Genomic DNA, 15,000 nt, shown 5'->3' on the forward strand with positions numbered 1-15,000 from the left:
ACAGAGCCATTAGATCAGCTCCCTTCAATGAGCCATAACTCTACTGTGGAAGTCAATATTTATTAATGAGCTCTCCGAGGTCAGGTAAACAGTCCATCAGTGGAGAAGGGGACAATTAGAAAATAAACAGAGGACACACATCAGAGCAGAGCGTTGTCTTCAGAGAGTCACAGCGACCAGAGAGGCGCTTTATTCTGAAAAGTCTCTTCTCTTTCTGTGAGCAGAATTTTAATTGTATTCCCTCAGTCGCCTGCGTGTGTGTGTGTGTGTGTGTGTGTGTGTGTGTGTGTGTGTGTGTGTAGTGCTCTGCCACGTGAAGCATATTTCAGCCCTCTAAATGTGGTTCTCATTACACAGCAGAGCATTTAGCCAACACTCACTGTTTCTCCCTCTGTGACTCTCTCTCTCTTTTTCCTACATGTGGCTGCAGCTCTCTCTCTCTCTCTCTCTCTCTCTCTCTCTCTCTCTCTCTCTCTCTCTCTCTCCCTCCCTCTCTCTCTCTCTCTCTCTCTCTCTCTCTCCCTCTCCCTCCCTCTCTCCCTCTCTCCCTCTCTCCCTCCCTCTCTCCCTCTCTCCCTCCCCCTGTCGCTCTCTCTCTCTCTCTCCCTCTCTAATGGCTGAGGTATAAATGTCTCACAGCAGTAACCTCTCTCTCTGTACTCTGTTTCGTTCACTCTGTGGTTGTGTGAATGGAAGCTACAGGATCAGACTCGTCGTCTCTTGACTCATAACTCAGATGTTAATGTTAATGTCGGGTCCTCCTGTTACAATATGTGATCACTGGGATGTATTCTGGTTAACTGAATCTCAGTGTGTCGATGGTTTACTTCTTAACACACGACGCGTCCCAGCTGAGGTGAAGATGCTGCTGTGGGACAGAACGAGCTCGAGCAGCGTTCAGGTGTGCGGTGAGAGATCGGAGAAGCAGAGCTCCAGTAAATAAACGTTCAACCTGTTTGATGGGTTTTTATTGAAAGGCTGTCAGACCACGATGAAACCCTCCAGAACCCACCTGGTATTACTGAATCATCAGTGTGTGCACAATAACATGTGATCATCGCGCTTTGAGATTCACTCTGGTTTCAGGTCATATCGTGAAAGTCGACAACAAACATGAGGACACGATTACATGAAGCTCATAGGTTGCATAGCAGAGAAAAAGTGCAGAAGGCATCTAAAGCTATGCTAACAAGGCTAACAGTTCATATAGAGTGATGTAATCAGAGCTAACATCAGTCTGCTGACGTGACGCAGCTGAAGACACAGAGACCTTCATCAGATTGTTCCATCGTTCCTCGTCCATGTGTGTTTAAAATCCTTAGCTGTTCACTCAGCCGGCACATGACGGTTTGGCTTCAGAGCAACGACCAATCAAAGGTCAGGTTCCTGACTTGTCGGCCAATCAGAAGCTCTGTTTCTGATGTGTGTAACAGCACGGATCTCAAAGAGTAAAATAAATGACTTCATTCCCGTTTGTTGTTCTTTGTCTTTTGGCTCCATGTGACATCACTGCAGCAAGCTCACTGTGACCGTCACCTCCACCTGCAGCGTCCCTTCAGGTGACCAGGTGAACCAGGTTCCGTCAGGTGATACAGGAAGCTGAAATGTCCCTCTCTCTCTCCTCACAGGGTAACCAGGACACACCGGCCCCCCCGGATCCATCCATGGCCCAGGCTTACCCGTCCGCCCAGTTCGCCCCCCCTCCCCAGAACGGCATCCCGGCTGAGTTCACAGCTTCACACCCCCACCCACATCCACACTCCCACCCACACCCCCACCAGCACCCGGCCGCTCCGCAGGACTACAGCGGGGTCCAGGCCTCCGTCAGCGAGCACCCGCTCAGCATGTACCAGTCCTCACAGAGCCACAGCGAGCCCGGGGGGTCCGAGTCCGGGGGGCAGACGGTTACCGGCACAGCCACAGTAAGGCACCCTGGGGTCATTACTTTAAACACATGTATCATGTCAGAAGGACTTCCTGTCACCTGTTGGACAGAAACATTTACACCTGCTTGTTTTGTGTCTGGTTAGATTATAGATGAGATTAAAATCAGTGTGTGTTGAGTTGTGTGTGTAGATTCAGGTGAGGTCTTGTATTTGTTCGACCACGTTCCCTTCATGATATCCGATGATCACTTCCTGTCAGCCCTCAGAGACACTCGGAGCTCTCCGGGGCCATTTGTGACTCACTGTTTCTAATAGGATTCATTCTTAATGCTGCGTCTGTGAACTCCTGCTCCTCATTTGTTCTCTGGATTTATAACTCTGTTTGTTTTCATAAATATGGATGAAGCCATCGGCCCAAAGTGTCATAAAGATGGCTGCTATTTTACATAGTAATAATGTGTTTCCTCTGCAGAGCAAAAACTGCTCTGTCTTCTGTTTCCTCCTCGGCTGGACTCAAACTAATTCACACATTAATGTTTCTCTGAATCTCTGAGCAGGACAACAACACGGCACTGAACACAGAACGATCTCCTTTATAACAATGCACTTTATTTATAACGCGCTGTACATGAGAAGCAAATCTCAAAGACAGGGCTGAACTTATAATTATAACAACAATAACTTATAACAGTGTTGAACAGATCGTTTTTAGATTATCAGGTCGATCAAATATAAAAAATATAAAATGAGAGGGACAGGAAGAGAGAGAGAGAGAGAGAGAGAGGGAGAGAGAGACAGACAGGAAGAAAGGGAGAGGGAGGGAGAGAGAGGGAGAGAGCGGGATAGAGAGAGAGAGAGAGGGAGAGAGAGACAGACAGGAAGAATGTTGGCAGTGAGCAGACGACAGGCTGCACATCTGGAAGAATCATCAGTCTGTCTCTCCTTCCTCCACTTCATCAAGCCACCGCTCACTGCTCCCTCTCTCTCCTCTTACAGCCACGTCTGCTCTGCCTGCCTGCCTGTCTGTCTGTCTGTCTGTCTGTCTGTCTGTCTGTCTGTCTGCCTGTCTGTTTGTCTGCCTGTCTGTCTGTCTGTCTGTCTGTCTGTCTGTCTGTCTGTCTGTCTGTCTGCCTGTCTGTCTGCTCACTGACTTTTTCAACAACAGATGATCTTCTGTCTGTGGAAAACAGCAGTTTAATATGAGCTTTGTGTTTGACCTTTGACCTCTGAAATGTAAACAGTGTGAGTGTGCAGATCTCACCTGCTAACATACACACCTTCATCCTCACACCTGCTAACATTCACATCTTCTTCTTCACACCTGCTAACATTCACACCTTCATCCTCACACCTGCTAACATTCACACCTTCATCCTCACACCTGCTAACATTCCCACCTTCATCCTCACACCTGCTAACATTCACACCTTCATCCTCACACCTGCTAACATACACACCTCCATCCTCACACCTGCTAACATTCACACCTTCATCCTCACACCTGCTAACATTCCCACCTTCATCCTCACACCTGCTAACATTCACACCTTCATCCTCACACCTGCTAACATACACACCTTCATCCTCACACCTGCTAACATTCCCACCTTCATCCTCACACCTGCTAACATTCACACCTTCATCCTCACACCTGCTAACATTCACACCTTCTTCTTCACACCTGCTAACATACACACCTTCATCCTCACACCTGCTATCATACACACCTTCATCCTCACACCTGCTAACATTCACACCTTCATCCTCACACCTGCTAACATTCACACCTTCTTCCTCACACCTGCTAACATACACACCTTCTTCCTCACACTTGCTAACATACACACCTTCATCCTCACACCTTCATCCTCACACCTGCTAACATTCCCACCTTCATCCTCACACCTGCTAACATACACACCTTCATCCTCACACCTGCTAACATACACACCTTCATCCTCACACCTGCTAACATACACACCTTCATCCTCACACCTGCTAACATACACACCTTCATCCTCACACCTTCATCCTCACACCTGCTAACATACACACCTTCCTCACACCTGCTAACATACACACCTTCATCCTCACATCAGCCTGCTAACATACACACCTTCTTCCTCACACCTTCTAACATTCACACCTTCATCCTCACACCTTCATCCTCACACCTGCTAACATTCGTACCTTCATCCTCACATCTGCTAACATACACACCTTCTTCCTCACACCTGCTAACATACACACCTTCATCCTCACACCTGCTAACATACACACCTTCATCCTCACATCTGCTAACATACACACCTTCTTCCTCACACCTGCTAACATACACACCTTCATCCTCACACCTGCTAACATACACACCTTCATCCTCACACCTGCTAACATACACACCTTCATCCTCACATCAGCCTGCTAACATACACACCTTCATCCTCACACCTGCTAACATACACACCTTCATCCTCACATCAGCCTGCTAACATACACACCTTCTTCCTCACACCTTCTAACATTCATACCTTCATCCTCACATCTGCTAACATACACACCTTCATCCTCACACCTGCTAACATACACACCTTCTTCCTCACACCTTCTAACATTCACACCTTCATCCTCACATCTGCTAACATACACACCTTCATCATCACATCTGCTAACATTCACACCTTCATCCTCACATCTGCTAACATACACACCTTCATCCTCACCTCTGCTAACATTCACACCTTCATCCTCACCTCTGCTAACATTCACACCTTCTTCCTCACACCTGCTAACATACACACCTTCATCCTCACATCTGCTAACATTCACACCTTCATCCTAACACCTGCTAACATACACACCTTCATCCTCACACCTGCTAACATACACACCTTCTACCTCACCTCTGCTAACATACACACCTTCTTCCTCACCTCTGCTAACATTCACACCTTCATCCTCACATATGCGAAGATACACACCTTCTTCCTCACCTCTGCTAACATTCACACCTTCTACCTCACCTCTGCTAACATTCACACCTTCTTCCTCACCTCTGCTAACATTCACACCTTCTACCTCACCTCTGCTAACATTCACACCTTCTTCCTCACCTCTGCTAACATTCACACCTTCTACCTCACCTCTGCTAACATTCACACCTTCTTCCTCACCTCTGCTAACATACACACCTTCTTCCTCACCTCTGCTAACATTCACACCTTCTTCCTCACCTCTGCTAACATTCACACCTTCCTCCTCACATCTGCTAAGATACACACCTTCTTCCTCACCTCTGCTAACATTCACACCTTCATCCTCACCTCTGCTAACATTCACACCTTCTTCCTCACCTCTGCTAACATTCACACCTTCTTCCTCACATCATGGCTGTGTTAGTGAACAGAGCTCGCTGTATTTTCTGTCTCTGCTTCTGAGTTCTTGTGCTTCAGATAATCGTGGAAGAATGAGCTCATCTGGTCCGAGTGTTTATAGAGCAACGTCAGCGTGCTCCCCCCTCACTGTGAGCCCCTCACTGAGCAGAGGGAGACATACTCGTTTATAAACTCACAAACACTCGATCATCGTGCTCCTTCAACGCTCACAGAAGTGTAGAGGAATAAACTCCTGAGACTTTACTGAGGTCACTAACCGAGTAGGACTATTTTCTCATAGACTTCTATAGGGTCGCACTTCTTCTTACAAACAGTGGAGTCATACAGTCTGTGCTGCTGACAGAAAGCTGCCTTCTTCTGCTAGGCAGCGCCTACATTACCCAGGATGCATTGCATGTAAGCAGCTGCAGCCTTGTCTACAGATAAATACGGCTGATAACTCTTTACAGTTTGTGTGTTGGTGTTTGTGTGTTGGTGTGTGTGTGTGTGTGTGTGTGTGTGTGTTTGTGTGTTGGTGTGCTGGTGTGTTGGTGTTGGTGTGTTTGTGTGTTTTTGTGTTGGTGTGTTTGTGTGTGTGTGTGTCTGTGTGTCTGTGTGTCTGTGTGTCTGTGTGTTTGTGTGTTGGTGTGTTGTTGTGTTTGTGTGTCTGTGTGTTGTTGTGTTTGTGTGTCTGTGTGTGTGTGTGTGTGTGTGTGTGTCCGTCTGCATGTTCCTCCTGTTCTTCACCTCTTTGATCCTCCAGGTTCAGTTTGATCGTCTCTCTGAGCCTGATGTTGGTGATCATCTCTGTTTGAAATCTGCAGCGTGTATGAAACACACGCACATGCACACACACATGCACACACACACACACACACACACATGCACACACACACACACACACACACACACACACACACACACACACACAGCCCTGAGAGCCCTGAGATGAGCCGCTTTGTCTCCTAGTTTGTTTGTTTTACTTCTTCTCTGTGAGAGGAGGCGGATGTCGCTGCCGCCGAGCAGCTCTGCACAGATGGCGGTCGCTGCAATGTGTGTGTGTGTGTGTGTGTGTGTGTGTGAGTGTGTGTGTGTGTGTGTGTGTGTCTGTGTGTGTGTGTTTGTGTGTGTGTGTGTGTGTGTGTGTGTGTGTGTGTGTGTGGTTTTTTTTTTGTGCATGTGTGTGTACACTCCTTTCCATATGTGCCGGTGTATACCTTGGCGTTGGGTGGAAGACTTGCAGTCTGCTGGCCTTATGCTTCTTCTTTTCAAGCTCACACACACACACACACACACACACACACACACACACACACACACAGGCTTTATTTTTAGCTGGCTCGGAGCCTGAGTGTGTGTGAGCTACAGAAACAGAGAGGAGAAAGTGAAAACATTGTGCTGTCGTGATTGTAACACGTCTTTACTACATCTATTATCTCACCTGAAAACACTGTCACACTCTGCAGTGAAGAACCAACACCTGAGTTTGGAAGTGTTGCCGTCTGATGATGTCACTTCCTTTAATTGTTATTTCTCAGGTCAGTATGGGGGGGGGGTAAAGCATTACATTAAAATCCTCCTCTGTCTGTACGGGGTATTAATTTATGAACTTGAAGATGTTCAAGCTATTAACAAGCAACAGGACACACCAACAGTTTGTTCAACACACACACACACACACACACACACACACACACACACAGAGTGAGAGGACACTGTGGAGTCCTCTCTTGTTTAACAGCCATTGATCTCACTCACACTGAGAGCTAAAGGACAAACACAGACTGCTGCTGATAGTGTATGAGTGTGTGTGTGTGTGTGTGTGTGTGTGTGTGTGTGTGTGTGTTGTTTCGTCTCATGCACCGTGTATGACTCCCCTCTTCATGATGTCTGAGCGTCGCGGCCTGAGCTCAGATGTTCATGTGAGGAGTAACAGACGTTACAGAGCAGCTCACTGAGTTTAACACTTTCTCTTCACAGACATTAGATCCACACTCTGTTTGTGACCGGAGAGAGAAGTGGCTGTGTCAGGACTGTGTCAGGACTGTGTCAGGACTGTGTCAGGACTGTGTGAGGGCTGTGTCAGGACTGTGTCAGGGCTGTGTTAGGACTGTGTCAGGACTGTGTCAGGACTGTGTGAGGGCTGTGTCAGGACTGTGTCAGGACTGTGTCAGGGCTGTGTCAGGACTGTGTCAGGGCTGTGTCAGGACTGTGTCAGGGCTGTGTCAGGACTGTGTCATGGCTGTGTCAGGACTGTGTCAGGACTGTGTCAGGGCTGTGTCAGGGCTGTGTCAGGGCTGTGTTAGGGCTGTGTCAGGGCTGTGTCAGGGCTGTGTCAGGGCTGAGTCAGGGCTGAGTCAGGACTGTGTCAGGGCTGTGTCAGGACTGTGTTAGGACTGTGTCAGGACTGTGTGAGGGCTGTGTCAGGACTGTGTCAGGGCTGTGTTAGGACTGTGTCAGGACTGTGTCAGGACTGTGTGAGGGCTGTGTCAGGACTGTGTCAGGGCTGTGTCAGGGCTGTGTCAGGGCTGTGTCAGGGCTGTGTTAGGGCTGTGTCAGGGCTGTGTCAGGGCTGTGTCAGGGCTGAGTCAGGGCTGAGTCAGGACTGTGTCAGGGCTGTGTCAGGACTGTGTTAGGACTGTGTCAGGGCTGTGTCAGGGCTGTGTCAGGGCTGTGTCAGGACTGTGTCAGGACTGTGTCAGGGCTGTGTCAGGGTTGTGTCAGGGCTGTGTCAGGACTGTGTTAGGACTGTGTCAGGGCTGTGTCAGGACTGTGTCAGGGCTGTGTCAGGACTGTGTCAGGACTGTGTCATGGCTGTGTCAGGGCTGTGTCAGGGCTGTGTCAGGGCTGAGTCAGGGCTGTGTCAGGGCTGTGTTAGGGCTGTGTTAGGACTGTGTTAGGGCTGAGTCAGGGCTGTGTCAGGGCTGTGTTAGGACTGTGTTAGGGCATGGTTAGGGCTGTGTCAGGGCTGTGTTAGGGCTGTGTCAGGGCTGTGTCAGGGCTGTGTTAGGGCTGTGTCAGGGCTGTGTCAGGGCTGAGTCAGGGCTGTGTCAGGGCTGTGTTAGGACTGTGTTAGGGCATGGTTAGGGCTGTGTCAGGGCTGTGTTAGGGCTGTGTCAGGGCTGTGTCAGGGCTGAGTCAGGGCTGTGTCAGGGCTATGTCAGGGCTGTGTCAGGGCTATGTCAGGGTTGTGTTAGGGCTGTGTCAGGACTGTGTTAGGGCTGTGTCAGGGCTGTGTCAGGGCTGTGTTAGGGCTGCAGGAGGCAGATCAACATGGGTCATGAATGTGTATCCATCAGTCTGAAGGTTTTAAAGTGTGTGGTATCAAGCCGATGCTGATATTAAATAAAATGTCACATATATCCAGATGCTTCTGATGTGAATGTGTAAATTAATATTATAATTATCAGAGGTTGTTGTTAAACCGTCGATGTGTTTCCTGTCTCCGGTGTTCTCCAGCAGACGGATGATTCAGCGCAGACGGACAGTCACACACCGTCACAGACTTTACCTGAAAGCACAGACAGCAAGGCCCAACCCAAGAGACTGCACGTGTCCAACATCCCCTTCAGGTTCAGAGACCCAGACCTCAGGCAAATGTTCGGCGTAAGTACAACAGCATGAAACACTGGTGTGTGAGGCTTGTTCATTTACAGAGACATTTGGGTAAATAAGAAGGAGACAGATCAAACTTCATTTTCTGTTGAATTGATGACATTAAAAAAACTCTCTGACCTTTTTGTTTTTCTTTGCAGCAATTTGGCAAAATCTTAGACGTGGAAATCATCTTCAACGAGCGAGGCTCGAAGGTACGTAACTCTCTTTATTGTGTTTTATTTTTAACAGTAAATGTGTTAGACTCAGCACACAGGGACATCTTCATTTTAATAACAATTGTTTCAGCTCCTTTGTGTTCGATCGAACCTTGACCTCTGTGTGCTGCAGTCGTACAGAGATGAAATTGGCACTAAAAGTTCTTGTTGTTTCCACTGACAGGCTCAGATTGTTATTCTAAGTGTGTGACAACATTACAGAAAGGATCCCTACAGAGATAGACCTTTTTGTTACAGAGGAAGATGATTGTTTTAACCACACACAGACATTACATCGCTCTCTGCACACACACCAGACTCCATTCATAAAAACACTGATTTAAGCTCACAGGACACAGCAGCTGCTTCCTCGGTCAGTTAGTTAGTTTGTGTTGTTATTTGACTTTCATGTATGAAATGGTAATATCATATTCAACACAAAACAATAACACAATTGAACTAACTTGAATAGACTCCTGTACATCAGCATCTGATCTGTGAAGTGAAAATCAGTGTTTTTGTCAATGGAGTCTGGTGTGTTTGACGAGAGCGACGTAACGTTTCCTCTTTAACAGAAAGGTTTATCTCTGTAGGAAACAAGAGAACATCTGTTAAATTGATGCCACGTGTGTGTATGTCCTTCAGCATGTGCACTAATCAAAACACTCCACCAAACTTCGCTCAAGTCTCAAAGCATCCTCGATTAACGGGGCGCAGCAAGGACACTTTATCGGGCTTTACGAGGCTCACTGCTCATTTTTAACCACTAACGACTTTCACAAGGTCACGAGAAGAACAGCAGAGAACCCTGATTATATTACAATGTAACAGAAGAAGATATGTGCGGCCAATGGCTGACTCCATGTTGATGAGTCAAATGAGATTGTGATATTGATGGAAATGTTGTAGATTGATGGTCAAAGTTAATGAAGTATCTTTGTTCTTTCTTCGTTAACAAGCAGAGTCCTGCCTGATCAATACGGTTTATTAGAACGTCCTCTTTAGAACAACGCGCTCTGTGACGCTGCAGGCCTTAAGCTCCTGCAGGATGTGACATTATTCACTGTTTGTGTTCTTGTTGTTAATAAAGTTATTTCTTATTATTGTTAATGCCATAAAGAAGCTCATTTTCTTTTGTTAGCTTTAACAGATGAATTTTTCATGATGACTCCATCAGAGGATCTGTTTGCCGTAGCAGCCTGCATTATGGGAACAGTGCAGTAGATGATTTATGTCTTTCTACACTGTATGCAATTAAAGCCCTGCTATTAAAGCAGGCATTTATTCTGGAGGCAGGTTATTAACCCTGGAGGCCCGGTTACTGAGCGAGCAGGTAATGAATGAGAGCTAACAGAGGAAGGCTTCATATCCAATAACTAAAACCTTTATGTTCTATTTCTTCATTTTATAACTTACTGTAGGTAATTGATGTTTTATATGTGTTCTAATGACTGTGCACTAAACCTCTCCCCCACACAGCTAGCGTCCAATCGCTCCTCAGCCACAATAAAACCTGCACACGACGGGCTCTAATACCTGCAGCAGTCAATCTGCAATTTGTGTATATTATATTATTTGTGTCATCTGAGTATGTGCTATGCTAAAGCTTGACAGGCTAGCTAACAGTAGCTCAGAGGGAAGGCCTTTACAAAGGCCCCCTCATCAGTTTACTTGTTTCTTTATAGATCTGTGTTTTATTATTTCTGGTTTCACAGAATGTTGGAAAAGAACAATTGTGTTATCTGCTGTGCTCCTATTGGAGCAAGCTCCCTGAAATGTTGAGTATGATATAAAATAATGTGCATGTCCTCTCTCCGTCCTGCATGCAGGGCTTTGGGTTCGTAACGTTCGAGCATAGCGTGGACGCCGACAGGGCCAGAGAGAAATTACACGGCACCGTGGTAGAAGGCCGTAAAATAGAGGTGCATGTTCTCAAGTATTTCTTGTTCTTCTCCCTGTCCCCCTCTTCCTTTGTGCGTGTGTGTGTGTGTGTGTGTGTGTGTGTGTGTGTGTGTGTGTGCGTGGGTGCGTGCGTGCGTGCGTGCGTGCGTGCGTGCGTGCGTGCGTGGGTGGGTGGGTGTGTGTGTGTGTGTGTGCGTGCGTGTGCGTGTGCGTGCGTGCGTGCGTGCGTGCGTGTGTGTGTGTGTGTGTGCGTGTGCGTGCGTGTGTGTGTGTGTGTTCTGGGTTGTGAATATTGTCCACATTCCACCTTGCCATCTTCCTCACGACATCAAACTGTCCATGGAGCCTCATCATTCCCTCCCTTGTTCCGTTGTATTAACACATGTAACTGTTTACATTTACTGACTGTTTCTGTGTGAGAGACTTTTTGTTTGTTTACTTTGTTCTTTTTTTCTCACTTGATTTCTCAGTGGTGTAAAAGTGAAAGCTTACCAGCTCTACAGACAGTTGTTGTGTTAGAAGGAGAACGTTTCGGTGTTAAACATTCAGAGATTATGTTCTTCTGTGTTTGAAGAATGAAGCCTTCCCCCTGAACAGTCCCAGTCCTGCTCTTTCATGGACTGCTCACAAATGTGACGACACCTGGAGAGAGAAATGCAGGTTCACAAGCTAAATGTGTAGCATGATAGTACCTTAGTGCTATTTCAGTGTCTTGTGTCCACTCAGAGGAGCAGCATGTGGACCGTTGGTCTTGAAGCATAACTCTGTCCATTGAGCCCAGGTTCAACGTGAGGTTAAAACCTGAAACCATGACTGCTGTGGGCTGTATCGACACATGGCTGTGCTCACTTTGAATCAAACATCTCCTCACTATCCAGACACTCTGTCCATGTCCTTCCTTCAGTCCCTCTCATGTCCTGTCCAACACTGTTAAGTTCTTGTAGCTCAGGCAGCCTTTCTCCCTGAGCCACAGCAGACCTGTGCACACCTGTGCACACCTGTGCAGCTTCACAGCTCATTCTTTTAGGTACATGGAGTTGTGTAGCCACGTCAGTCCCTCACGTTCTTGTTGCATACAATCCAAAAGCAGACTTTGACCAGCTCTGCCACATTAGCTACCATCAGCTGAAGCCCTCACATCGTCACCATGACGTTCTGACCCCGTGCACTCGCGTATATCGAGAGCCAGAAGCTAAACTTTGAGGTTTAGTCAAACGTCTTATCTTTTTATTTCAAGATGTTCTTTCCTTCCCACCAATGTCACTCTTTCACACCTCTCTATATCTCCCAACCACCCCACACTCCTATGACATTATCACAAAGGCAGCTGGTCCTTGACACTTTATGCAAATGTAACTGAAGAATATCAGAACATTTTGAACACCAGAATCCATCTTCCTCTTGTCTTGCGTTCAGCTCATCGAACAGTCATCAACAAACTCTCTGGTTTTACCTTCTGTAACAGAAATCAACTGGAACTGTTGTAATTATTGATGTCGTTAATCTCTGATCTCAGGTGCTGTTTGCACCTTAACTACACATCTCCACCCACTGTTAATATGTGATCAGTGTCTGGACCTGGGAGAGGAAATGGGCTGCTATCAGACCTCATCTGAAATAGACTCCCTGCCTTTCTCTGCTATCTCAAGCTGCCACTCAAACATGTAGAGATGAGCTCGTCTGTTTAAAGGACCTGAGCTCTGACAGCAGCTTCACTGAGCATGCTCAGAGCAAAACATCCCGATGGTAAAACACAGCAGAGCTCTGTGTGACTCTGGTCTGAGTAACAGAGCCACAAGTTCAGATGTTTATCAGATCAGCAGAACACTGCGGAGGAACCTTTCATACCTGCAAACACAACCACACAGACACCACAGTCATACAGTCAGACACCTGGCAGCCCGCAGGGTGCCCTCACACACCTTTACACGACCCTCGATGAGAGGAACACACGGGCTGCTGACATACTGCTCAGAGACGAACCACTGCATCCATCCATCCATCCATCCATCCACCCATCCATCCATCCATCCATCCATCATCCACCCATCCATCCATCTATCCATCCATCATCCACCCATCCATCCACCCATCCATCCATCTATCCATCCATCCATCCACCCATCCATCCATCCATCCACCCATCCATCCATCCATCCATCCATCATCCATCCACCCATCCATCCATCCATCCATCCATCCATCCATCCATCCACCCATCCACCCATCCATCCATCCACCCATCCATCCATCTATCCATCTATCCATCCATCCATCCACCCATCCATCCATCCATCCACCCATCCATCCATCCATCCATCCATCATCCATCCACCCATCCATCCATCCATCCATCCACCCATCCATCCATCTATCCATCCATCCATCCATCCATCCATCCATCCATCCATCCACCCATCCATCCATCCATCCATCCATCCACCCATCCATCCATCCATCCATCCATCATCCACCCATCCATCCATCTATCCATCCATCATCCACCCATCCATCCACCCATCCATCCATCTATCCATCCATCCACCCATCCATCCATCCATCCATCCACCCATCCATCCATCTATCCATCTATCCATCCATCCATCCACCCATCCACCCATCCATCCATCCATCCATCCACCCATCCATCCATCTATCCATCTATCCATCCATCATCCACCCATCCATCCATCCACCCATCCATCCATCATCCATCCACCCACAGGGCCATGTTAGCAGCCTGCTGAGGAAGACGTTGCAGGTCTCTGCGAGGTTAACTTCTACTTATATAAAGCATGAAAGGAAGGTACCGAGGAGGCTTCCTATATAGACGCCCAAACCACCTCAGCTAGCTCCTGTCAAGGCAGGGAGCAGCAGCTCCTCATGGATCTCCTTCTCCACGTCTGAGCTCCGTCTGACCTAATGTCAATATTGAAATGAGGTAGACAGAGCTTCAGACTATTCCGACAGATTCAGACTTAATGTTCCAAAACAAAAAGGCTCCCAGCCAAGCTATCGTGGTGTTTCCTAAAAGTTTTCCTCTTCCTGTTGGCGCTGCCTCGGCTGAATCTCGGACACCAAGAAACTACGATCCTGCATCGTTGTTTTAAAACAGGCCGTGTGTCCAAAAAATGTCCAAAAATCATGTTATCTGACATGACCAAGTGTTTGGGTCTTTTATCTTTGGCTCAGTCAAAGCTGAAAACTCATCCCTGATCAACCTGGACTCCTCTGAACGTCCGTCCACTCCCATGTTTCCAGATGACATCATTCACATGTCTGTGTCATCACTGGTCCGTCAAAGACACCAGAAGTTCTGACTCAGAGCTCGTGTGCTGGTTGTTCTGGACTCTGTTTGAGGGCCGAGCCAATAAGAACTTATGTCCCCAGTGAACAAGTCCCCAGTGATTGGTCCAAATCAATCAGTGAGAAGAAAGAAGGAGTTAGTTCGGACATCATGGTCGGAGTTATGCTTCAGGTCACAGCCAGCTGAAGTGTAGAGAGAGCTGAAAGAGAGCGTCTGTGCAGTGGAATGATTGACACCTTTTCTTGGCCACCTGAGTAAGATGCTGCTTATCCCTTTCTCATCCCCTCCTCCCCCACCATCCTTCCAACGGTAGCTTGTTTAGGGCCCCATCCAACACAGTTACAACGGTAACAGTACACAAACAAGTGGGCGGGGCCAAAAGGTTTGGGAATGGTAAGTGTGGGCGAGCAAGCCATTCTGCCAGCATTTCCTCTCTCTCCTCTCTCTCTCTGGAACGTTTGCAACGCTGAAACTCACGTGACATTTCTTTTGACTTGTGGTTGAGTTGATGCTGTACATGGACATACATATTTTCTTGCGTGTCGGCGTGCGTGTCCATTCACTAAGTGTTCTCCTGAAGCTGCGTGTGCGGGATACTGACTCTGATATGAATTGCACATCTATCTCAGATTGTTGGAAACCCATTTTTTGATTGATTTACTTTATTTTTGAAGACAATGCACCCTTATTATGATTTCCCCTGTCAGCTGTTTTTGGATTTG

General features: G+C 47.4%; 1 protein-coding gene across 4 annotated transcripts in view; it reads left to right on the top strand.

The window, feature by feature from the left end:
* The window catches only part of rbfox1 (RNA binding fox-1 homolog 1), a 119,736-nt gene that overhangs the window by 85,183 nt on the left and 19,553 nt on the right, over positions 1–15,000 (top strand). For all 4 annotated transcript variants that reach the window (XM_069673999.1, XM_069673998.1, XM_069674001.1 and 1 more), the window contains 4 exons: positions 1,629–1,922; positions 8,717–8,863; positions 9,013–9,066; positions 10,899–10,991. In XM_069673999.1, the coding sequence (XP_069530100.1) occupies positions 1,629–1,922; positions 8,717–8,863; positions 9,013–9,066; positions 10,899–10,991 (588 nt within the window). The remainder of the gene's footprint in view (positions 1–1,628; positions 1,923–8,716; positions 8,864–9,012; positions 9,067–10,898; positions 10,992–15,000) is intronic.

The sequence above is a fragment of the Semicossyphus pulcher genome, unplaced genomic scaffold (genome assembly GCF_022749685.1).
Source record: "Semicossyphus pulcher isolate SPU_LCO1_2020_fin unplaced genomic scaffold, fSemPul1.0.p SCAF_23, whole genome shotgun sequence".
Lineage (NCBI taxonomy): Eukaryota > Metazoa > Chordata > Actinopteri > Labriformes > Labridae > Semicossyphus > Semicossyphus pulcher.